Source organism: Rhinatrema bivittatum, chromosome 11, assembly GCF_901001135.1.
Source record: "Rhinatrema bivittatum chromosome 11, aRhiBiv1.1, whole genome shotgun sequence".
Classification (NCBI taxonomy): domain Eukaryota; kingdom Metazoa; phylum Chordata; class Amphibia; order Gymnophiona; family Rhinatrematidae; genus Rhinatrema; species Rhinatrema bivittatum.
The window spans coordinates 22,641,906-22,668,451 of record NC_042625.1 but is presented as its reverse complement, the minus strand read 5'-3'; the positions used below and the strand labels follow the sequence as shown (position 1 = coordinate 22,668,451).

General features: G+C 43.8%; 1 protein-coding gene across 4 annotated transcripts in view; it reads right to left on the bottom strand.

Moving 5' to 3' along the window:
* IFT81 (intraflagellar transport 81) overlaps nt 1-26,546 on the bottom strand; it is a 140,912-nt gene that overhangs the window by 10,560 nt on the left and 103,806 nt on the right. For all 4 annotated transcript variants that reach the window (XM_029620126.1, XM_029620125.1, XM_029620128.1 and 1 more), the window contains 3 exons: nt 25,263-25,352; nt 13,633-13,719; nt 5,440-5,511 (listed from right to left, as the gene is read on the bottom strand). In XM_029620126.1, coding sequence (XP_029475986.1) covers nt 5,440-5,511; nt 13,633-13,719; nt 25,263-25,352 — 249 coding nt within the window. The remainder of the gene's footprint in view (nt 1-5,439; nt 5,512-13,632; nt 13,720-25,262; nt 25,353-26,546) is intronic.

Here is a 26,546-nt window from a genome sequence, read left to right as displayed (position 1 = left end):
TAACTTTAAAATTAAAACAATCAGGTTGACATCAGAACCAAAACTCCATTCTTCCCTATCCTGCCAGTGATCACACAACATGCTTTAGTTCTTAAAGGCTGAATTCCTCATCTGTTTAAACTCTTAAGGATATAGGAAAATTGGTTCTTACCTGCTCATTTTTGTTCCTGTAGTACCATGGATGAGTCCAGACTCCTGGGGTTTTGCCTCTCTTCTAGCAGATGGAGACAGAGAAAAACTTCGAGACCAGCCCCTCTTAATCCGGTGTGCCACCTGCATCTCTTCAGCATTAAAACTACCAAAGCAGAAACATGAAACAATTCAATTGTTATGTCAAGAAAAAGACAAGAAAGACATGACCAAGCTAACTATGTACATGTGAATTGACGGAGCAGGATAAGGAGAAACCTGTACTCTTCTTCAGCCTGTAGTGTATCAGAGAACAAAATACTGTTAAGATAGGTCTAGCGGGCTCTCAAGAAGATCCTGGTCACCCCCAGTGGGCGGGCATCTGGACTGGTACTACAGGAATGAAAATTAGCAGGTAAGAACCGATTTTCCTTGCCCTGTATGTACCCGAATCAGACCAGACTCCTGGGACGTACCAAAGCTTCTCTATCTGAGGTGGGACCTTGAGAGTCCCGCTCGAAGGATACTGCCCCCGAAATTGTTGACTTCTGGCACCTGGACGTCCAAATGGTAGTGTCTGGCAAAGGTATGTAGAGACTTCCAGGTCGCCGCCCTGCAAATTTCTTGCGGCAAGACCAACTGGCACTCTGCCCAGGAAGCAGCCTGTGACCAGATCGAATATGCTTTCAAACCATCTGGGGCACGCTGCCTGAGACAAATATAAGCGGAAGCAATGGCCTCTTTCAACCAACGGGCTATGGTTGCTTTTGATGCTTTATGACCCTTCTTAGCGCCGCTCCAGAATACAAAAAAGATGATCCGAGACCCAAAAGGCATTAGTGACCTCGAGATAACACAACAGGACTCCTGACATCCAGATGCCTCAACTCCCTAGCATGAGGCACATCTATCTCAGCATTTGTAAAGGCTGGAAGTTCCACTGATTGATTTAAGTGGAAAGCTGAAACAACCTTTGGTAGAAAGGATGGAACCATTCTGAGCAAGACTCCTGAATCAAAAACTCTTAAAAAAGGTTCCCTGAAAGAGAGGGCTTAAAGCTCAGATACCCTCCTAACTGAGCAGATCGCTACCAAAACACCGCCTTCAGAGTTAAATCCCTTAAGGTGGCTTTCTTAAGAGGTTCAAAAGGAGGACAAAATTAAGATTCCAGGACGGACATACAGAATGGACTGGGGGAATCAAATGCTTCGCCCCTCGAAGGAAACGCATGACATCTGGATGCACTGCCAGGGCTGCACCCTGAATCTTGCCTCTCAGGCATCCCAAGGCCGCCACCTTCTCCCAGAGGGAATTAAATGACAACCCTTTGCTTAGGCCTTTCTGTAACAATGCCAGAATCTGTACCACCGAGGATTGACGAGGCACCAAGATTCGAAGACCTTCCACCCCTGACGTAAGTTAAAGTAATAGAGATCTTCCAAGCCCGAAGTAGGGTGGTAATGACATCTTCTGGATAACCTTTCTTTCTTAACTGTTTCCTTTCAAAAGCCAGGCCGCTAGACAAAAGCGATCTGCCTGGTCGAAAAATATAGGGCCTTGACGTAGGATATCTGGAAGATGACTCAGGTGCAGGGGTCCGTCCACTGCAAGGTTGACTAGGTCCATGAACCAGGGTCTCCGGGGCCTCTCCAGAGCCACAATTACCTTCCCTCCGTAGAATTTTGCCTATCAGAGGCCATGGAGGAAATGCATAGAGCAGAACATCATGGGGCCAAGGAAGTACTAGGGCATCGACCCCTTCCGCTCTATGTTCTCTTTTGTGACTGAAGAACCATGGTGCCTTGGCATTGTTTTGAGTCGCCATCAAGTCCAGATAAGGAGCGCCCCATCTGTGAGAGATGAGGTTCATCGCATCTAATAACAGCTCCCACTCTCTGGGGTCTAGCCTTTGGCGGCTCAGAAAATCCGGTTGTACATTGTTGGTCCCTGCTATGTGTGATGCCGCCAGCAAGGCTATATGCTGTTCCACCCATGTCATCAGCATCTCTGCTTCCAAAGCTACTGGACGACTTTTGGTTCCTCCTTGACAGTTGATGTAGGCTACTGTCTTCACATTGTCTGACAGCACCTGTACCGCCCGGTTGTGCAAGAGTGGAAAAAAACTCTGTAATGCTAAATGCACCACTCTCGTCTCTAGGTGATTGATGGACCACTTTGCCTCTTCCATCAACCACTGGCTCTGGACCAATTGAGACTGGCACACTGCCCCCCAACATGAGAGGCCGGTGTCCATGGTCACTATCACCCACTGAGGCACCTAGAGGTCCACCCTGCGCCTCAAGTGGTCTTAGGCAAGCCACCAAGACTGGACCTGGCAGACTTTGTGAGCGGTAAGGGAATCTGAAACTCTTCAGACATTGGATCCCAATGAGATAGCAACGCTTTCTGTAAGGGCCTCATATGAGCAAACGCCCACGGGACCAACTCCAGAGTGGATGCCATGGAGCCAAGGACATGCAAATAATCCCAGTATCTGGGTACAGAAGCTGCCAAGAGGCGCTGAGCTTGCGTTTGTAATTTGGTGATTCGTTCCTCCATGAGGAAGACCTTGTCGAACCGAGTACCTAAGAAGTCCAGGATCTGAGAAGGATGAAGATGAAGATGATTCTTGGTTTGATTGACGACCCAACTGAGGGACTTCAAACGGTGCAAGACCTTGTCCACTGTCTGCTTGCAGAGTTCCTCTGACTTTGCTCGAATGAGCCAGTTATCCAGGTACAGGTGAACTAGTACCCCCCTCCCTTCGGAGGGCTGCCGCCACCACCACCATCACCTTGGTGAAAGCACGTGGAGCCGTAGCCAGACCGATTGGGAGGGCACAGAACTGCAAATGCATTCCGAGAATCATAAATCAGAGAAACCTCTGATGATTCCTGTGGATCCCGATGTGTAGATATGCGTTCGTCAAATCTAAGGAAGCTATGAACTCCCCCTGTGCGGACCGCCGCAATGACCGAGCGCAGGGTCTCCATCTGAAAACGCAGTACTTTGAGGGCCTTGTTCACCTTCTTCAGGTCCAGGATTGAATGGAAAGGCCCTTCTTTTTTTGGCCACTCCTCTTCTTGGGAACGGGAACGATGACCCCCAGGCAGGCTAGCCCCTGGATGGTTTGCAGAACAATTTGTTTCTTCATTGGTGAGCCGCAGGGAGAGATCATAAACAGGTCTCATAGAGATCGAGCAAATTCTAAAGCATAGCTGAGTTCTATGAAGCTTAGAACCCACTGGTCCGATGTTATCTCGACCCATTCCTTGAAAAAAAGGAACAGCCACCCGCCAATTACTGGGATGGAGGAATGGGTCGGCCATATCTCATTGAGACAATTTGGCCCCGATGGACCCCTGACTGGCCCCATCTCGGCTCAGTCAACATCTGCAAAAGGACTGAGACCAGGATTGGGACCTCCACAAGGTTTGTCTCTGGCCAATTCCAGGAGTCCTGCTCCGGCAAAAGCGCCTTTGCCCCCCAAAATGAGCGCGGGTGGGAAGAAAACCTTTAGACCCCCTTAGGTTTATCTTCTGGCAGCTTGTGCACCTTATTGTCGCCCAGAAATTTTATCAGCTGCTCCAAGTCTTCGCCAAAAAGGGGCTTGCCTTTGAAGGGAAGCGCACTAAGCTGAGCCCTAGTGGAAACATCAGCAGACTGGTTGCGTAATCCCCAAAAGCCTCCTCGCCAAGGCCGCTGGAGGCGGTACGAAGGAGGTCGTATAAGGTGTCTGCTCCATAGGCCACCGCCGTCTCTAAGGGTGATGTGCTGACTCCTGAGGTGGGAGGGTCTTTAGCACTCAGCAACTACTCTACCCACCTCAGACTCACCTAAAGCACGAAGCTGCTATAGACTGCAGCCCGAATGCCGAGAGCCGAAACTTAAAAAATACGCTTGAGATACACCTCCAGCTTCCTGTCCTGGTGGTCTTTCAGGGCCACTGCCCCAGTTACCGGGATGGTGGTTCTCTTGGTGACCGTGGACACTGAAGCATCCACCTCAGATACCTTCAAAAGCTCCAGAATTTCCTCAGGCAAATGATAGAGCTTGTCCATAGCCCTGCCCACTCTAAGCCTGCCTCCGGAGTATCCCACTCCCGGATCACTAGCTGCTGAACCATTTTGGAGGACCTTGCAACCCCGCCATGACTGGATCCACCGTGTCCTGGCCCGGGTCCTCCTGAGGAACCGCAATGCCCAGCTCCGCCAGGATGTGCAGAATCAGATGATTCAGCTCATCCCTCTGAAACAACCAAACTACCTTTGGATAGTCTCCGTCCAAAGGTGAAGCCTTCTCTGGCTTCTCATCTTGATCTGCTCCAGGAAAAGGAGGGGGACCAAGGAGGGATTGTTTCCCAAGGGCCCCATGAGGTCGGATTCCACAGAAGGAGGGTCACTGGTGTCACCCTGTGGCGAGGGGCCCCTGACCTTCCAGATCATAATGGCCCCCTGCGGTTCCGTCAGCTTAGGGACTTTCCTGGGCAGCTCCTCGTCAAGCTAGTGCCTGGAAGAACCCCACCTTGCTGGGACTGACTGACCATATAAGCTTTGTGCATTAAAAGCACAAAATCAGCGGTAAACCCAGCAGGACTCCTGAAATCCCTCTCCAGGGGATCAGGGTCATCTTCAGAGAGCTCCTGCACAGATTCCTGGGGTCTCCAGGGCTCACGTCTGCCGGCGACAATTCCCTTCCCCTCCCGATTTCTCCTTAGCAGCTGAAAAAGCTTTCAAGATGGCTGCCATTCCCACACTTAAGATTGGTTCAGAACCACAGGATTTGCACCACCTCCATCTGCTGGAGACAGAGAAATACTGAAGAGATGCAGGTGGCACTCCGGATTAAGAGGGGGTGCTCTCAAAGTTTTCTCTGTCTCTATCTGCTGGAAGGAGTATTCGTATTCGTATTCGTATTCAGCCCAGAGGTCAGATTATTGTTAATCCTGAGTATATTACCAGATATTATTTTCTCTGAGTTACCCATACCTTTGGCTCTTCCTCCTCCCAGTTCGAGTGCCCCTGTTTTATTGTAACTTCTATCACTTTTCGCCTATTGTTCAGGTTGATGTTAATGTTATTGCACCATTGTTCCTTGTAAACCGATATGATATGATTGGGATCATGAATGTCGGTATAAAAAAGCTCTAAATAAATAAATAAAATAAATAAGGAGGCAAAACGTACAGGGAAAAAGAAATTATCCCAGATTTTTTCTAGAATCAGTCAATTTTGTCAATAAATTCTCATATGAAGCAGTGGATGAGTTCAAATACCACCCCTTAAATGGGCCAGCTTCAACTTCTCCTACCTTTTGCATGCAGCTTATATAATGATATTGGCTTTCTCCCTGGGCACACTCCTCCCGAAGTACTCGGACTTCCTAGTTTAAGAGAGAAAATATGATTTTACATATGATAGTTTCTTTAAAAATATAAAGTTTGTAAATGTAGAAACTATCATGTGTATTTCATTATTTGGGTTTGAATAAAGTGCACAATGGTAAAGAATATGTAGCCACTAGAAAAAAAGAGGATGTATCTCCAAAGAGAAAAAAAGATATACATAAATAATTTAATAATAGTAACTTACAATAGTAAATGCATCACTACAAACATTACCTGCCAAAATAATTTTATAAACCACCAAAACTTTATTAAGTACAAAACTATTTAAATAGTCAGGGATAAATCTTTCCTCAGTTTAAGAAAGTTACTATATATTGAAATCTGCTATTTTTCCTTAAGCACAAAAATATAAAATTATCACTAGTATTTTGTTTTCTGAAAAAATACAGTAACATCAACTGAAACAATCCTTTGATATTCTGCCTCTTAAGGATCCCATAGACAAATATTGTGATATAAAATCACAAGTAAATCAGGTTGGAGTGAAATGTTACATTAGTATTAGCACATTATATAGTAACATAGCAATGACTGCAAATAAAGCAGAGTTGCTTAACTGTAACAGGTGTTCTCAGAGGACAGCGGGATGTTAGTCCTCACACATGGGTGACATTATCAGATGGAGCCCCTACATGGAAATGTCAAAGTTTCTAGAACTTTGACTTGGCACACTGAGCATGCCCAGCATGCTCTATACCTCGTGGTCATGCGGGGTACCACTTCCATCTTATAACATAGAATTAGGCATAAATCAAAAAACAGAAGAAACACAATTCTGTAAGGGTGGTGAGGACTACCATCCTGCTGTTCTCGGAGAACACCTGTTATAGGTAAGCAACTCTGCTTTCTCCGAGGACAAGCAGGATGGTAGTCCTCACACATGGGTGAATCCTTAGCTACAGGGTGTCCCCCAACATATAATTTTAATTTACCCCTTACTTGTCAACACAGTTCCCTCAACCACTCAAATTGCTGAAATCTGTAATTATTTTTACTGATGTTATTCTTTCCTGCTATTTCTATCTCCGCCCAGTTCTATTACCCTTGTTATTTGTAACTGCTTTTCTCCGCACCTTAGTTACAGTTAGAAGTTAATTGCACCCCTGTTATACTGTAAACCAGCATGATGTGATTGTATCATGAATGCCGGTATACAAAAACCTAAATAAATAAATAAATAAATAAATATAAAGGGGACCAACAGGTGCCAACGGGCACAACAATAATGGTGCTGTTGGTAACAGAGTGGGAGAAAAGACTGAACCCAAACAATAGGCCCTAGGCGAGAGACAGTTCTACACCTCAAACAGATTCTGAAGGATCGGTTGGCCAAACCTACTATCGTGTCAGCCATCCCTATCCAAGCAATAGTGAGATGTGAATGTGTGGAGAGAACACCATGTCGCAGCCTTGCAGATCTCCTCCATAGGAATTGCTCGCAAGTGGGCCACCAATGTTGCCATGGCTCGGACAGAATGAGCCTTGACATGACCCTCAAAATGCAGTCCCGCCTGGGCATAACAGAAGGAGATACAATCTGCTAGCAAACTGGATATTGTCTGGCAATGGCAATGCTCAACCTATTCCTACCAAAAGAAACAGAAAGTTGGGTGGACTGTCTATGGGCTTCTGTCCATTCCAGATAGAAGACTAAGGCTTGTTTGTAGTCCAAACTGTGCAGGGCTTGTTCGCCTTGGTGCGAATGGGGCCTGGGAAAGAATGTTGACAGGACAATAGACTGGTTAAGATGGAAGTCCATCGCCATCTTAGGCAGGAGCTTAGGGTACGTACATAATCCACCCTGTCATGAGAAAACAGTGTAAGGTGGATAAGTCGCTAAGGCCTGGAGCTCGCTGATCCTGTGTGCTGAGGTGAATGCCACCAAAAATATGACCGTCCAGGTCAGGTACTTCAGGTCACAGGTGTGCAGCGGCTCAAAAGGAACTTTCATCAGCTGAGCTAGCACAACTCTGAGGTCCCAAGACACAGCGGGAAGCCTTAGGAAAGGTTTCAATTGAAACAGGCTCGGCATGAAACATACAACTATAGGCTGTACAGAGATGGGTGCACCATCTACACCATGGTGGTATGTGCTATTTGCACTCAGATGAACTCTAATGAAGTTGGTTTTCAAGCCAGCTTCCGAAAGGTGTAGAAAGAAATCAAGCAGTTTTTGCGTAGGGCAGGAGAATGGATCTAGGGCCTTCTGCTCACACCACAGAGAAAACTTCCTCCACTTCAGTCCATAGGACTTTCTAGTGGAAGGCTTTCTAGAAGCCACCAGGACCCAAGATAGATCTTCTGAAAGATATAGTGGTTGCAAAACTAGTCTCTCATCATTCAGGCTGTGAGCGACAGGGCATGAAGTTGGGATGCTTCAACCTGCCTCAGTCTTGCGTGATGAGATCTGGAGAAGTTCACAGATTAATCGTCCTCTGGATGGACAACACCTGCAGGAGTGGAAACCAGTCCAGTCTTGGCCAATAAGGAGCTATGAGGATCATAGTCTCCTTGTCCTCACAAAGCTTCAAAAGAGTCTTTGTTACTAAGGGAATCTGAGAATACGTGTACAGAAGACTTTTGCCCCGGTGTTGGGCAAGAACATCTGAGGCTGGTTTGCTGCCTGTCCTGTACAGTGAGCAGAACCAAAGCACCTTTCTTTTGCAAGGGGACGCTAAGATATCCACATCTGGGCTCCCCCAGAGACGGAATATCCGATTTTCAACCCCTTGATCCAAGGACCACTCATGGGGTCTGAAGGCACAACTCAGTCTGTTCGCTAATACCTTCTCCATTCCTGCCAGGTACATGGCCACGAGTACCATCCTGTGGGACAGGAGCAATAACCAGATCCGAACCACTTTCTGACACAGGAGCTTTATGACATACCATATTGCCACCTGGTTGTCGGTTTGAATCAGGACAACTTTGTTGGACAGCCGATCTCTGAAAGCCCATAGCGCATATCTGATTGCCCAGAGCTTCAGGAAATTGATTTGGCAACAGTTTTCCTGGGCTGACCAAAGATTCTGGATGCTGAGCCATCCTACATGAGCTCCCCAACCCAGGGTGGATGCATCTGTGTTTAGGACAATTTGGATGGAGGTCTTTGGAAAGAGATCCCCCGCTCCAGATTTGAAAGTACCCGCCATGAGGTCAAAGAGTCCCAGAGAGACGATGTGACTCAGATATGATCCTGGAGGTTCTGTGTGGCTTGGGGCCACTGTGACCTCAGGGTCCACTGGGCTTTGCGCATTTGTAAATGTGTCGAGGAAGTGACATGGACGGTTACGGTCATATAGCCCAACAACCTCAACATGTGCCAGGCTGACACCTGCTGGCTTTGCTGAAACTCTGCCGCAATGGTCATCAGAGTGATGGACTTTTACACAGGCAGGAAGGCCTTGGCCTGAGCCGTGTCTAGCAGGGCTCCTATGACATCCAATTGAAGTGATGGGCTGAGATGGGACTTCGGGTAGTTGATGATGAACCCTAGTGACTCCAACACCCGGATGGTCAAGCGCATGGACCTGACAGCCCCTGCCTGAGATGTGCACCCCCACCTGCAGAGCTGTGCTGCCACCACGGCTAGGAATTTTGTGAAGACACATGGGGCTGATGCTAGCCCAAACGGCAACACCTGATACTAGAAGTGCAGTTTTCCCACCATGAATCGGAGATACTTCTGATGACTTGGAAAGATCTTGATGTGGATATATGTGTCCCTCTGATTGAGGGAGCATAGCCAATCCCCATTTTGCAAAAGGAGGGGGGGGGGGATCAAGATGCCCAGGGAAACCATCTTGAACTTTCCCTTTTTGATAAATCTGTTCAAGGCCCTTAGGTCTAGAATGGGACGGAGTCCTCCTGTTTTCTTTGGAATAAGAAAGTACCTGAAGTAAAATTCCCACCCTCTTGCCTAGCAGGACAGGCTCAACCGCTCTGGAAGGGAGGAGAGCTCCATTAGTAGTACCTCCTGATGCGTTACCGGCCCCCAAAATGGGCTCAGAGGGCAATTTGGTGGGGCATCCAACAGGTTCAATCGATATCCTTGATGGACGATGGAAAGAACTCACTGGTTTGAGGTTATACTGGGCCACTGGTTTGCAAAACACCGCAGACTGCCCCCAACTGGTGGATCCATCACCCTGGGTATGGGTAACTGGACTACACTCCCTACGTCCCAGTCAAAACCCAGTCCCTGGAGTTAACTGAGGCGCCAGCTGGGCCTTGGGGACTCTCTGCTGCCTGGGACGGTGTGGGAGCCCTGATGCTGCTGACAGGAGTGAGGGGGAGGAGGATAGTACTTCCTCTGGTGAAAAAGACTTCTTCTGCCCCAATCTCGCTGACCTCCTAGCAGAGGAGGATGGGTCCGGAGTGCTGGTGGAGAGTTGTTGGAGGGTTTCATGTTGTTCCCAGACTGGTTGACTGCATCCTTCACCCTATTTCCAAAGAGATTCTCCTCAGTACATAGCACGTCAGCAAGTCTTTCCTGTACCTTGGTCGGAGATCTGAGGCCTGCAGCTATGCCATTCTGCGGGTGCCAATTCCCACTGCAGAGACTCTCGATGCTGTCTCAAAAAGATCATAGGTCACTTGGACCTTGTGTTTTCCGCACTCCAGGCCCTTATGCATCAGTGACATGAGGGTGTCCTGCTGCTACTGAGGCAACTGCTTGGTCACCTCCTGCACATACTTCCAGATGTCCCGCAACTACTGGCTCATGTAGAGCTGGTAGAAAGCTATGCGGGCAATGAGCATGGTTCCCTGAAAAACCTCTCTCCCAAGAGCATCTATCGCTCTGTGATCCTTCCCCCAGGGGCACCGAGGAATGGGGCCGAGACTACTTGGCTCTCTTGAGAGCGGATTTGACTACCACCAACTGGTGGGGAAGCTGTTGCTTATTAAACCAGGTAGCTTTCTGGACGAAGTAAACCCCGTCAGCCTTCTTATTCATGGGAGGCACTGTGAGGGGGTATTCCCACATCCTCAACAGTAATTCCTTAAGGATGTTATGAACCAGGACTGCCACGATCTCCTTAGGAGGTTCCTCGAATTGGAGAGTTTCAAGAATTTTGTGCCTGGCATCCTCCTCTGTCAGTAACTGAAACGGGATGGCCTCCGCTATTGCCCTCACAAGCACTACGAAGGTTAAGTCCTCATTTTTTTTTTTGGGTACTTCACACTTTTGTACATCAAAGTGGATTACATTTAGGTATTATAGGTATTTCCCTATCCCCACAGGGCTTACAATCTAATTTTGTACCTGAGGCTAAAATCCCAAGTGATCTCACTCACCGTGCTGCTGCAACTCTGTGGAAAAAGAGAGACAAGAGGGACCCTGTGTGGAAGCACGGGATAGGGCATGTTGGGCATAAGTTTTCTGTGTTGGGGCTTTATTTGATGATGTCACCCATGTGTGAGGACTACCATCCTGTTTGTCCTCGGAGAAAGACCAAATGATTCATCCAGTCTGCCCAGCAAGTGGCTTATGGCAGGTTACTCTTATGTTTTCTGGTAACGGTAGTAACTGCTACTCCATGCATGTCACCCAGATACCATATTTTTCGCTCCATAAGACACACTTTTTTTTCCCCAAAAGTGGGGGGAAAATGTCTGTGCGTCTTATGGAGCGAATCTAAAAAAATATTTTTTAATTAACTACAACCCCCACCCACCTGACCCCCCCAAGACTTGCCAAAAGTCCCTGGTGGTCCAGCGGGGGTCCCGGGAGCGATCTCCCCCTCTCAGGCATTTGGCTGCCAGTAATCAAAATGGCACTGGAGGCCCTTTGCCCTTACCATGTGACAGGGGCTACCGATGCCATTGGTCGGCCCCTGTCACATGGTAGGCGCAATGGATGGCCCAAGCCATTTTTTAAGATGGCGTGGGGCCACCGGCGCCATTTTGATTACTGGCAGCCGATGGCCCAAGAGCAGGAGATTGCTCCCGGGACCCCCGCTGAACCACCAGGGATTTTTGGCAAGTCTTGTGTGTGTGTGTGTGGGAGGGGGGGGGTTGTAGTTAATTAAATTTGAAGGGTTGGGGATTGTTTTTTTTTTTTCATGAAATAGCACGATAAAAGTTTTCTGACCCGGGGAGTGGACCGAAATGGCCCTCCCCAGATCCGAAAATGAAACGGGGACGAAAAAGAATTGCACACCCCTATGCTGGAAACGGATGCTCCATAAGATGCACAGACGCCCGGGAACGGAGCCGGTTTAGCACACCATTTTTTTTTTTTTTTTTAAATTTTCCCTCTCTGAATCCTAGGTGCGTCTTGTGGTGTGAAAAATATGGTATGTTCCATTAAAGTAGTAACTATTGCTTTGTGCAGGTTACCCCCATGCATTCTGTTAAGAGTAGTGGCTACAAAATAAATATGGTCCTTCATTTTCAGTTTAAACCAATTTTCACCTATAACTTCCCAGATTTTTCCAAAGATGACCATCAGTTTAAACTGATATTCATCCTATTTTTAGGCTGATTAAAAAGCTGCTTCAGAGTTGCAGAAGCAGTGTATCAAGTCTTCCAGCCACTGCGGGCCAAAGTGCATGCCATTTTCAACTTCCAAACCCTACCAGTGAAAGTTCTCACCCTTCAGTGGCACCCATGCCATGTTTCGTCCCGCTTCCTTACCCCCCAAGTAGCCAGTGCCAGCTGTCTGGAACCATGAATGCATTCGAAGCAGGCCCTGTCCACCAGAAGCATCTGTTTAATATTTTATTGTACTGGCTTCTGTCAATCAAAATAAACTCAGATTTTTACCTGGAAAAATAATGCCATTTTGCTAAAATCTGATGTTCTCCTGTTTTTGCTCTTGTCATAATAAACCCTGATAAATTCCCAGGAAAAATAAAGAACAATAAAAACTGAAAATGAAGTTCCCTAAAAATAAAACAAACTGTGATTGAATACTTGGCTTACACAATCAAAATCATGTAGTGACCTAAAAAAAAAAATACTACGGAATGATAAAACAGAGATTTAATTAAAATTGTTTTATGTCAAAAACTGTACTCTGCTTAGCATGTCCTCATCATAAGCGGACTATAAATATTTTCAATAAAAAAATCATTAGATTGTATGCATTGCTATATATATTAGAAAGACATCAAGAGCATAATGAATGAGGAATCACTGGAGCTTGTCTATGTCTCAGAAGTAACAGAGCAATGATAGAATGAAAGTTGCATTTTTATGAAAAAACAAAGCACATCCCAATGTACGTAATAGGATGTGATCCTACAGATGGGGTCAGGTGACATTTATAAAAGCACAAGATAGTAGCTTCAGTGATTTCCAAAGGTCAGTAGTATCCTTATATCGTTATGTATGATTTGGTGGGTTATGTTGGAATATATGTCTAGAACATGAAAAGAGATAACAACTACTGATCTGCTTAGCATACAATGTTGAAGCTCCACTTCTAGCTGGCCAGCAGTAAAAAAAAAAACAGCAGGAAAAAGGAGGTAATGCTTCTATACAGGTGCTGTAATGTGCCAGATAGAACGACAACTATATACCTGGCTGTGATCTATGTTTAAACTGTTTATTAGCAGGGAAAAAAAACAAAACAGAACATATAGACCGTCAAAGCACAGGGTTTCTTATGTTTCCCATATGTATTGTAATCTGTTATATACCCAGTCCCTGAGTATTCTTAATAAGCACACCAAATTATACAGCTCCAAATATAAAAGCTCTACATTTCCCTTTTCCTAAATTCCCTTCAGGCACATCAATAAGATTCTGGGTTTCACCTGGCTGTGATCTAAACATCGCACACAAAGATTTCTTTTTCATATTTTGGGTTTCTCGTTTACTATTTGTTTTATAATCAGTCTACTTTGACCTCAGAAGGCTAACCAAAATGTATAAGGGACTGTGTGGACTGATTATAAAACACAAAGTAAAAGAAAAGAAATATGCGTGTGCAAAGACCCAGTTGGTGCACTCTCTGGAACATTACAGCACCTGTGAGCACACATCGTGTTCAAAGAGTTGTGCATTTTAAATGAGATATTCTAATCATCAGTGCCCGTAGAGACTGACTTTTTCACTGTACAGAGCTTAGCAAACACGAACTACCAGACCTGTTCAAGTTTGGAGCGATTGCTTTCCAGACCTGCCGCACAGCTGTCATACTGGGTTTTCTTTTCATCGTACTCCTGAGTTAATTCCTAAAAGTGAAAAGGGCAGCAGGTCGTGTAAATGAAAACTGCAACTCAATAGCAGGTGGAGGCGAAGCAATGCATGTTCTTGCCAGTCACAGACAAGGACCCTACTTCTTGGCACCCACAGGACCTACTTATGTAAACCGAGAGGACAAAGGAGTATCATCACACATGACTAAATTACAAGGACCGCATACAGAAGTGCAGGCCAAAACATTACATGCAAGCCTCTCTTTTATTTATAGCTGGCTTTATTAACACAGCAGTGCCTCCTGCTTGCTGTAAAAGTTAATTTTGCAGTAAGTAGAAGGCTGAAAGAGGTAGTGGCCAAAGAAAACTAATCCTGGACCCATTAATTTGAGATGAACCAGTAGAATTCAAATTTCAGTTCTGGTCAAGCAAATAATTGTGATTCAGAGAGGAGCCAGACAGTGCACTTCTCCTGAGCTCCTCCTGTATTAGTTAAGTATATTTGATGCACAACCTGCCTAGTGCTGGGACTCTTGAGAAGTAGGACAAGAGAAGCAGAGAAGAAGTGGGGAAAACTACAGCCCACCTTTTTATCAGACAGGCTAGCTAAGGAGTGGCCCCAGTCAGTGCCAGGTGCTCTAAAGCTCTGCCTCAGTAACATCACTCAGCTTTGCCAAGGGAACCTTTTATGGTGCTGGGACCATGGGCAATTGCACTGCTTGCCCCTTGACCCCCTAAAACCAGCTCTGGTCTAGTCTGTTGTTGACTAGAAAGTTCTCTTTTAGTTTCGCCAGACCACAACCCTTTTTACCACGTGGCTGAGTGTTCCTTTGCATATTCAAATGGGATTTAACATGGGCATTGTTGAGTAATGGCTTCCTTCTTGCCACCCTACCATACAAGCCAGATTTGTGGAGAGTTTGGGATATCGTTGTCACATGCACGCTTTGACCAGTTTTGGCCATGGAAGCCCATAGTTTTTTCAAAGTTGCCTCCCTGATCAGTCTCCTTCTCGCGTGGTCACCCAGTTTGGAGGGACAGCCTGATCTAGGCAGGGCTTTGGTGATGCCATACACCTTCCCACTTCTTAATAATTGTCTTGACCATGATCAGAGGGATACTCAAGAGCTTTGCAATACTTTTTAACCCCTCCCCAGATCTGTACCTTTCCACAACTTTGGCCCAGCATTCTTTTGAAAGCTCCTTTGTGTTCATGGTTGGGTTTGCTTTGAAATGTGGTACGCAGCAGAAACAACCGACAAAGACTGCTGAATTTATCCTGTCCTCATGTGAATCAATGTAATTTAATACAGATAGGGCCAATTCATTTAGGGTTCCTATAGAAGTACAAAAAACATTTATCCAACCAAGCTAATCCATGCTTTTATTTCTACTTCATTTTCTAAGAAATTCTGGAATATATTTTTTTCACTTGGAATTTGTGGAGTACAGATACATGGAAGAAACACTGGTTTAATGCATTCTGGAAGGGTACGACGACTTTCTATTGCCACTGTATATTACTCCTGGGGGGATTCTTTGCAACTAAAAAACAGAATTTGCACAAAATTCATCACCTGCATATAACTATTTTCCATGCAGAATTTGACACGGGGAACAGGAGCTAACAGTGTCACACAGAGATATCAGGGCTTGACGGTCTGGAAGAGGCTGCAGTGACCATGTAGGCTGGACTAGCAAGAAAACAGAGGAAGCAGCAGCAGCAAAACATGGATCAGAAGACCTAGGGTGCATCTGCGGCAAGGTTGGCTCATGTGGCTAGAAAAGAGACCTCAGTGGTAGTCGTGGGGTGGAAGATAGAGGAGGAAGCAGTACAGATGGAGCTGTGGCAGAGAGGAGAGAAACCTGGGGGACTTACAGAGAAGGGGAAAGAGAGAGCAAATTGGGGGTCTACCTGGGGAGGGGGTGAGAAAGATTTGGGTGTGGTGAGGCAAATCTGGGGTTTTGATGAGGGAAGGAGAGGACAACAAAGCCGGAGGTCTTTCTAGGAGGGGAAGAGAAAGTTGGGGGAGCTGGGTGGGTCTGATAGGGGGAGGCAAGGAGGGAGAAAGAGAAAGCTAGGGGTCTTGCTGGGATAGGAAGAATTTGAACCTGGGAGGAAAGCAGAGAGAAAAGGGAAAGCTGGAGCAGGAAGAGAAAGAGAAAGCTGGGGGATTCTTGCTGGGAGGTGAAGAGAGGAAAAGCTGGGGAAAGGGCAGGAAAAACAGAAAAACTGACAGGAGAGTCGAAGCTGGAGAACAGAAGTGTGACACTAGGGGAAGGAAAGGCTGAATTGGGGGAATGGGTGAGGGTCAAGCCGGAGAAGGGAGAACGCAGGAGGGGAGAGTCAAACCTGGGGTAGGAGGGAAGGGTCAAGCTTCATAACGGAGGAATTCTGCACATTAAGTAAAACAAATCTGTATTTATGAGTAATAACTTTATATATTGAATTTCAATTTATTACTCAAAAACAATGATTATATTGTGCTATTTGGATGAATAAAACATGCAAATGATTACCTGTTTTGCATACAATTTCCCTAGAAGTAATAGATAAATTACCCCTTTCATCCAGCGTATGCAATACTATATCACATACATGTACCATTAAAATCTGACTAGTGTGAGGAAATCTAAGACTACACAAATGCTCTCAACAAATTCATTTTATCTGTGAAAACTTGGATGCCCATTATGCTTCCAACTGCTTTGTAAAATTTGTAGGTCAAATCTCTATTTCACCAGTAAAAGCCTAGAAAATTAAATTATAGTACAGGGCAATATTCTAAAGTATTTATGCGGGTAAATGTGGTTTGAAAAAATTGCTCCCCACCCACACCTTGGGTTGGTGGGTAAAAATGGACAGAGTTAGGTTGGGGGAGGGAATGCATGCTCTGTGATTTCATTTTGAAATCACCGTGTGTACTTGGCACCTGCTTCAATGCATAGTATGCAGGTACAAAAAGTACTTGCAGTGCCTGTGGCACCCATGGGATTTGAATACTACCCCCAATATGATTAAACAACAATAATCTACAGGTTAATAGCTGAGTGACTCAAATATGCACACGGCCTGATGTAGTACCTTGCCTACTGTGCCTTGCTGTCATTTGACAAGAATGTATTTATTTAGTAAAATTGAAAGTCAGGTGCTGCATATAAATTCTCTCTTTAGGAAGTGGTCCTGTTTACAGTTAAAAGGCTGGAATTTCAAGGGGACTTGTGACTGCTGATCACAGTTGCGCCAGCCCTGGGTTCAAGGCTTGTGCAGCAGCTAAGACACTGCAATCAGGATAAAGAAAGGTGATGTTGCACCCGAGATTGGCTGATGGGTCTCTGAATTGTTAAACTAAGGTGTGCCGATCTTTATAAAACTGACATTTTCAGCTTACTTTAGATATATTGGTGTGCAGTACTTTCTTCCACAATAATAACAAGGCCTTCAAGTGATTTAATTTTTGAAAAGTGGCGTTCTGTATAAAGATGTGCCCCTTTAGTTCTGGTTAAAGGTTTCCTCTTGGGTAAGCCTATCATATACGAGTATCAGAGAATGGAATGTTACTGCTGGCCAATCAGTGGGCAGATTCAGAATGCCTTCATGGAATGCTACAGAGTCTGCATGCAGTGCCTCAAGGAAGAGATAGGGAGGGAGGGAAGGTGGATGCCACCTCACTGGCAGCCCATACTGATCAGTGGTGACCCTCCAGCCCGGAGGCCAGCAAAAATCATTTGTACCACTAAGGGAGAGGTGGGGGCAACAGAGGCTCTAAGGGCTTAAGGTATTAAAAGCAACAAAACAAAACAAAACCCAGTTTTCTTTTACAAAATTACAATTAATTTTTTTTAAATTCCAATTTCCAGATTTATCACAAAAAAGTTGCTTTTGGGTTGAGACATCTATCAGCATGGGCAATTATTTCATGGTCACTGTCATGGGTGCTATCACTTAAGCAAAACTGTTGATGGTAAACCAACTCCTTGCCACATTAAGTGACAAATAAGCTAGACCTGTTAAAAAGAAAGCTAAATCACTCATCTTTATATCTCCAGGGAAAGCACATTGAAGCACTTGATGTAAGTTACAGTATTATACAGTACAATGAATTATAGGGCATGTGATGTTACATTCTAATATTAATTTACACAAAAAAGTGTTGAATTACTACAAGCCTTGATGACTAGTGCCATTGCTCACAAGTTTGAAACCTTTTATATCCGTTACCATGTGTCCAATATATGTGCACCTATTTTTCTGTGTAGCGCTAATCTAGAAAGTCTGCTCAATGCGAAATGCAAAAAAATTGTATTTAGGCTATTGGATAACTTCTTCCTCTTTTTCTTATGGCTGGGGCAAGCAATGGCAGAAGAGGTGCAGATTGAATAAAGTTGTATGTTGAGGTTTGGAAGTCACTGCTCCTGTTCCTCCAGAAAATGCAAATTCAGGGCAGATGTTTGCAGGATGGCTCACTGACTGCACATGCAGTCTGATGACTCTTATTGGTTCAAAAAATAGGCACATCTTTCATGTCCTCTATGGCTATAACTGAATTATAGTAAATAAAAATGAGAATATTTACTATGCCAGCTGTACACTATATCCAACTATTTTCATCATAGTTATTGTCATCTTTTAAATTTCCTTTAAACGGAATTTCAGCCATATTACTGACATCCACAAAGTTTTGGACCTGTCCCAGAAAACAAACCATTAGTTTCACTTTCATTAGGAAAGAGCTTACTGGCTAAAAATCAAATGTACAATTTGCTGAAGTCATCCTGCAGTGTATCTGTTAACCCATGCATAGATGCACCCAATGAAATAAGTCTTGACGGTAATTGGAAATATAACATACAATCATAACGAGGTATACCAAATGGAATGAATGAGAATACAGACTCATATACCTCGTTATGATTGTATGTTATATTTCCAGTTACTGTCAAGACTATTTCATTGGTTATATATCAGATGATGATGGAGTTAAAAAAAATGTTTCTCTTTTTTAGACATCTGATTGGTCAAAAGATCATTCCCCTTCAATCCGATTGGCTCTTCGTGTAGCAGGTTTTTTTTAAGTAAAAGTGGGTTGTGCTTGCACAGGTTTGCCATATATATATATGCAGCCCAGATCCATTTAAGCTTCTGTGTGTGCAGTTCTGAGTATCTTAGAGAATGGAGTTTCGTTTTATGTTACAAAGATATTAATTTGATTATATGTTTTGCAGCCTTATATATATATATAAAACAATCATAAAAATCACTAACAGCTCACAGGACTATTCCTATCAAAGACCCTCATAAAATAGGAGTAATTTTTAGGAGCATTGCAAGAATATAAACTAACCAGTTTTCTTGATACTGCCACCTTTATCATACTCATAAAAGATTTATAATCATGGGTCTCAATTCAATTCAAATTTGCCTCAGATTTTTTGTAAAGAAATGTTTAACCACTGCATATAAAAATTGACTTAGCGTTTGAAAAATCTTAATGTCCAGAATACGTACAGCATATTTGTAGAAAGACCCACAGTAAACGTAATGCAGCTAGACGCAATGTGCCAGGCAATGGCCATGTTTTGGCATCTTCTTTAGGAGCTTGGATAGGACTAAAAACACTCCTAAGACATACATACATAATACATATATACACAAATGCATGGTGGTGTCTGTCTGTTGCTGGGCAGCTGCTTGTGGTCGCCAAGAGGCACTCTCTGCTGTGTACTGTGCCAAGCTGCAATGCTCCGGTATACAGAGTGGGACTGACCAATGGAGTCAGGGGGCCTGGCAAGCTGTGAGAGGATGTCTGCAGACAGGGAAATAGTCAGGGGGATTGGAGACTGCTCGAGTCATGTTGGGGGTGGATGGATGGAAGTGCTGGGTGAAGTAGTAATTCTTTCCCGCTAAAGTTTCAATGGATGTCAGTTAATATATACACATACCCTCTGCCATACAAGAATACTAACTGCAAGCCATTTCTTGCTTATGAAAATGGGTCACCGATGAGGAAATCCTCAACTGTTAGAACAACTTTTAAAGATTCAAAAAAATAAGAATCAAATAATATTGCTATTGGATAAAAGTATATTGTATGTTTGTCTTCATATTTTATTTTGGGCCCATGTCCACAGAAATTTCAATTTTACAACATTTTGCAACAACTGATTACCTCTACAAATTAGCATGTAGTGGTTCTCCACTCTGGTGCTTAAGGGCTGCAGACACATCTGGTTTTTCAGGGTAACCAACCTGTGCAAATCAGCCTTGTTCTTATACCTGCCTGCCTGCTGCCCTTACTTACCGAAGCTGACATCGCTCGTTCCTCAGAGGAGGGAGGCCTGCGCGATCGGCGCCCAGACCCGTCGGGGTAAGGCCTGTTGAATTTTCCCTTCCCCCCGGCGGGCCTGATCGCCGACCTCACAGATTGAGCAGCGGCCCCGGCGCTAAGACCCGCCCACCAGCCCGATCCGGCCAATCAGACAGCAGCAGAGGGAAGTTTAAATCTCCTCTCCCTCCGGCGCCGCGTCTGACTGCCTGCCTGCTGCCCTTACTTACCGAAGCTGACATCGCTCGTTCCTCAGAGGAGGGAGGCCTGCGCGATCGGCGCCCAGACCCGTCGGGGTAAGGCCTGTTGAATTTTCCCTTCCCCCCGGCGGGCCTGATCGCCGACCTCACAGATTGAGCAGCGGCCCCGGCGCTAAGACCCGCCCACCAGCCCGATCCGGCCAATCAGACAGCAGCAGAGGGAAGTTTAAATCTCCTCTCCCTACAGCGCCGCGCGCCAGCGTCGCGCGCCAAAGGAGCGCAACAAAGGGGCCTGCCCCTTTGTTTCGCCCCTTCGGAAAGCCCCGAGGAAGCCCCGAGCCCTATCCAGGGAAGAATCTAAATCTATAACCTTAATAAATTAATAAATTGTTGCTGACTGCAAAGTTACTGGGCTAACAGATTCTGCTGTCTGAAATAAAGCCACCTTTCACCCATTCACACCAGCAGCCATTCCAACATTCATTCTAGCCTCCTCACCGTCAGTCAAGACTCTTCATCATCCACCCAGCTCTCATTCAGCCTCCCCCACATCCAGCAAGACTCTCCAACATGCTAGCCCAACATATTCCAATTAGATACCATCGATTACACCGCAGCATGCTTCCAGCTCTGACTCTGGTACCTCCAGTAAGAACTCCTAGATCTCTCATTCCAATCATGATCAATCCGCTGACTCAGTTCCTAGGATTATCTCTCCTCTCAGTGACACTAGTTAACTCTCAATCTCTGACAAAAAAGACTCACATCCTCAACGACTATCTCTTGGACTGTAACCCAGACGTCTGTGCTATCACAGAAACCTGGCTAAAAAACTCGGACATTGCCCTAATCAACCAATTACCCACCCACAAATATGACGTTTTTACAATTCACAGACAAAAAAAGAGAGGAGGCGGTCTGTTACTAGCCACCAAAAAAGAACTCAGACTAACTCCACATACAATTAAGTCAGAATCTAAAATTGAGCTAGGTCTATTCAAATCGAACCAGCTGCAAGTACTACTAGTCTATGCACCCCCAGGAGTATTAGACACAGATGCTTCCCCTCTTATAGAATCTGTGGTGAAACACGTCAACACTGACTCACCCACCATAATCATGGGAGATTTCAACATTCACTTTGAGGCTTCTTCCCACCCACCCAATTGTGACGCCCTCCTCACAGCCCTCAGTGCAATGGGATTCACTCAGATTGTAAACAAACCTACACACAAAGCAGGACACACCCTGGACCTTATTTTTATCAACTCTAATTTTTCTAACTCTACGGAACCTGTGTGTACTTCTATCCCCTGGTCAGATCACTTTCTGATAACTACCACCCTCACTACAAAAAAACAATCTCCCTCCCCACAGCACCTTTCCTCTTTTCAATTCAGGAAACCTTGTGCTTCTGAGACCCTCAGTGAACATCTCTCCAAGGAAATCTCGAACTTGGATCTATCCAACCCTAACACAGCAGTGCTATCATGGCACAAGATCACTGAAGAGGTAGCAAACAAACTCTGCCCATTAATCACAAAACTAAGCAACACGACAAAAAAAGGAAACCAACCTTGGTTTACCAACGATCTCAAACGGATAAAACAAGAATTACGCCACAAAGAAAATAAATGGCGCAAAGCACCTTCCACCACTACACTATTGTCATACAAAGGAACACTACATTACTACAGGACTTCCATTCTAAAAGCAAAAAGAGAATACTTCGGTAAAAAAATCCATGACATCCAATTTGATGCAAAAACCCTCTTTGCATATGTCTCTCAAATAACAAAGTCTCTACCACCGTCGATACCTGACGAACAAGCTCAGTCCAAAGCAAATGAGCTAGCCCTTTTCTTTCAGCAGAAGATTTCAAACACACTTGCTCTCCTTCCTACCAAGACTGACTACAACACCTCATTCGATAACACCTACATTCTTAAGGGAGTCAAATTCGATAAATTCGAATTAATATCGACCAAAGAGATCGAATCCATTCTTAAAAGGCAGAAACCATCCAGCCACCCATCGGACAACATTCCTTCCAAGCTACTGCTACTTATTCCTAATATAATCTCTGGTCCCTTAACCAAAATCATAAACTGCTGCTTAACTCAAGGACTCTACCCAGATAATCTAAAAAACGCCTCCCTGAAACCACTCCTCAAGAAACATAACCTAGACCCTGGTGTGCTGGCAAATTTCCGCCCTATCTCTAATCTACCATTTCTAGCCAAAATCACAGAAAAATTGGTCAACATCCAGCTCTCGGATTATTTAGAAGATCACAACTTACTTTTCCCTTCCCAATATGGGTTTCGCAAATCTCGCAGCACAGAAACCCTACTCATATCTCTAACTGACCATATTCTTATGGGTCTAGACAAAGGACACTCCTTTCTCCTAATCCTTTTAGACATTTCGGCGGCTTTTGACACAGTCAACCACCCCATCCTCTTGAATCGCCTCTCAGACATAGGCATTTCAGGAACAGTCCACAATTGGTTCAAGTCGTTCCTCAGTAATAGAAGTTGTAAAGTCAAAATAAACAATAAAGAATCACCATCTACAATTTCTTCCCTTGGCGTACCACAAGGTTCATCCCTATCACCTACCCTTTTCAATATTTACCTCCTTCCCCTTTGCCAACTGTTAACCAGTCTTAACCTTATTCACTACATTTATGTGGACGATGTCCAGATTTTGATTCCCATAACAGAATCTATTAACAAATCCATCGCACTCTGGAACAACAGCTTACAAGCCATCACTAATCTCCTCAACAGTCTAAACCTGGTCATCAATGCCTCTAAGACTGAACTCCTCCTCATTTCCTCCAACCAAGAAAACCCCTCGTCACAGATCCATCACAAACACCTTCTCACCCACACTCATGTGAGAGACCTTGGAGTAATTATAGACAACCGTCTTAACCTAAAGAATATGATCAAAACCACAACTAAAGAGTGCTTCTACAGACTTCAAGTGTTAAAAAGACTCAAACCTCTCCTATTTTTTCATGACTTTAGGACTGTTCTTCAATCCCTAATATTTGCCAAAATTGACTACTGCAGCTCTCTCCTCATTGGCCTTCCCAACTCAACAACCAAGCCCTTACAGATGATACAAAACGCTGCAGCGAGAATTTTAACAAGCACCAACCAGAGAGACCACATTATGCCCGTCCTCCGTAATTTACACTGGTTACCAGTCAGTCACAGGGCTCTGCACAAAGCTCTATCTCTAATTCACAAATCAATTCATAGCTTCCTCCATCTTGACCTCGAATTCCCACTCAAACTCCACACTTCCAACAGACCAATGAGAGAAACCTACAAAGGAGCACTACAACCCCCACCTTCTAAAGCTACACGACTCATCTCTACCAGAGACCGAGCTTTTTCCACAGCAGGTCCAGCCATCTGGAACAACCTACCTGCAGAACTCAGAATGGAACCGTGCCTACCAACATTTAAAAAAAAACTCAAAACTTGGCTCTTTTTACAAGCCTTCCCTGATCCTTCAAACTTTCACTAGACAACTACAACTACTCAGCATTGAATTTGGAACTTCGCCCCTTCAATATTCTCATCAGTTACTAGTCTCCTAGTATTTTAATTTAATACATTCTTAAGGTTTCTCTTTTTCCAGCTGAATTCAGCTTCCTAGTTCATGGTCCTTGTTATTATGTAACTTTCTTACTTTTCTGCTTTACCTCCACTAATTATAAAAAGTTGTTCCTTTGTTATGTTATGTTACACTGATCTACCCCTGTTCAATGTAAACCGACCTGATATGGTATTTAACCTTGAAGGTCGGTATAGAAAAATGTTAAATAAATAAATAAATACCATATATATGCAAATACAACAGATGAATATTTTCAGTCATTAGGCTAGCGGTTAGAGCAGTAGGATGAGAAGCCAGGGTTCAAATCCCATTGCCACTCCTTGTGACTTTGGACAAGTCACTTCTCCCTCCACTGCCTCAATTACCAACTTAAATTGTGAAACTTCTGGAAACAGGGAAATACCTACTGTAGCCAAATGTAAGTCAGCTGAATTATCACTGAAAAGGTATGAGTTAAATCTAAACAAATCTAAATTGTGGACAGCCTGAAACCAGATTGTTTGTGGTCCTTACTGAGAATCCCTAGGGTAAGGTATCACTTTGTTATGCTTTAATCGTATTTCAGATACATTGTAATGGCATTACCTACACATCATTAATAATAAAAGGTGCAGTCTAACTAGAGTGAACTGATTTCAAAGTCAGTGGCTAACAATTAAAACTCATAATATGACTTAAAAATCTCAATTGCATTAAAATACTGCAATCTGCATTTTTTGAATTAAGAGAGGCACTGAAAATATTCTATTTTGTGTACAAATTACAGGGGTTACATTTTTTAAACGTCAAATTTATGATGCCAAAGACTATTCAATTAATCAAAGTGCCAGGAGCATTCAGCTAATGAAATTGCTAAATTGGATAGCAAATCCTTTGGCTAGTGCAGGGAATAACTACTATGCCAATTCACCTAGACAAGAGAGTATTTTGTTTTAAAAAATGAGATTAGAAAAGGCACCTGCAAATGTGAAAGATATATGCATTTAATAAGTAGCATGAGACTTCTATGGTACAATTGGTGTCATTTTCAACATTCTATTAGAGAGAAAATCACTTTAATTCATAGGCCACTCATTCAACCAATAGCCAGAAAATATTTCTTAGACCTGGTAGACATAGTCACTTAGTGCAATGGTTCTCAAACCAGGATTCTGGAGTAAGGGGATCTGTGAGATATTTGATTTGGTATAAATTTAATTGCAGTACTTTGTAGTGCACATTTGTTTTTTAAGCTAATTTTGTCTTTTATGGGGGATGGGGAAGTGAAAAAGGGGGTTTATGACCTGAAAGTTTTGAGAAATACCATTTACGGCCCAATTTACAAAAGCTTTTTTTCTCCATCCTTTGTCTAGGGGAAGAAAAGTTTAGGCCCTTAAAGTAAATGACAGCATATATTTTAAAAAATCCATTTACTAACCTGGCACTTCTGCCGCAGGATCCTCAGTTCTTTGATAACTGGAGCTAATGCTGACTTTTTGTCTGCTATCACTGTGTGGAGTTTTTTTACCTGGTATGGGACATGGACAACTCTTCCGTTAAAATGCGGTTTATGAACTTAAATGTCTGTACAGCATATATTTATTTATTTGTTAAAATTTCTATACCAGTATTTGGTGGGAACCGTCATATCGGTTTACAAGATTACATAAAAACATTTATACTAAAAAATCAAAATTTACAAATAATATAACGACAATTCTAAAAAGTTAAAAGCTTCATTACAATGTTCATAATAATGGCCTAACAGTGAGACATCTAGACAACAACATTCAACACTGTGACTAACTCAACTTTGTTTCACCTCAGCCTTTAGTTCTTTTCTTTTTTGTGATTTTTTACTTCATAAATTGTCACCATCATTAAACGCTTGCTGAAAAAGCCATGTTTTGACTTTTTTCTAAATGCCATTCTGTTTGGTTCTAGTCGAATGTCAACTGGTAGATTATTCCAAATTTTTGGAGCAGCAAGTGATAGGGCTCTTTCCCTTACTGATGTTAGTTTTGCTGAGATCATTGAAGGAATGGACAATAAGCCTTTATTGGCGGATCTCAGATCTCTCTGGGGTGTATGCACCCTTATTGCAGCGTTCAGCCATTCCACATTTTCACCATGTACCGCTCTATGGAGGATACATAAGGTTATAAACTGTATTCGCTGTTCAATTGGCAGCCAATGGAGTTCTCGCAAAATTGGCGTAATGTGTTCCTTTCTCTTTGAACTTGTTAATAACCTTGTGGCGGAATTCTGCATGATTTGTAGCTGTCTGAGTGTTGTATAGGGTAAACCTAGGAGTAAGGAGTTACAATAATCTATGGATTGAAAGATCAAGGCCTGAAGGACAGTTCTGAAATCCTTTGGTTTTAGTAATGGTTTTAATCTTCTCAATATTAGTAACTTATAGTATTCTTCTTTCGTTTTATTCGCAATGTGTGTTTTAAAGTTTAGTTCTTGGTCAAGGTATATCCCTAGGTCTCTAATTGAGGATGCCATTTTAATTTGATGATTTTCATAATTGAATAATAAGTTATTAGTATTTGGTGATGTCTTCCTTTCGAGCATGATTATTTCGGTCTTTGCAACGTTAATGCAGAGTTTTAGTTGGTTCAGGAGTTGTTTAATTACGTTAAGGTATAATGATATTAACTGAAAAGCGGTCTCTGTTGTATCAGTGATTGGAATTATGATCTGAATATCATCAGCA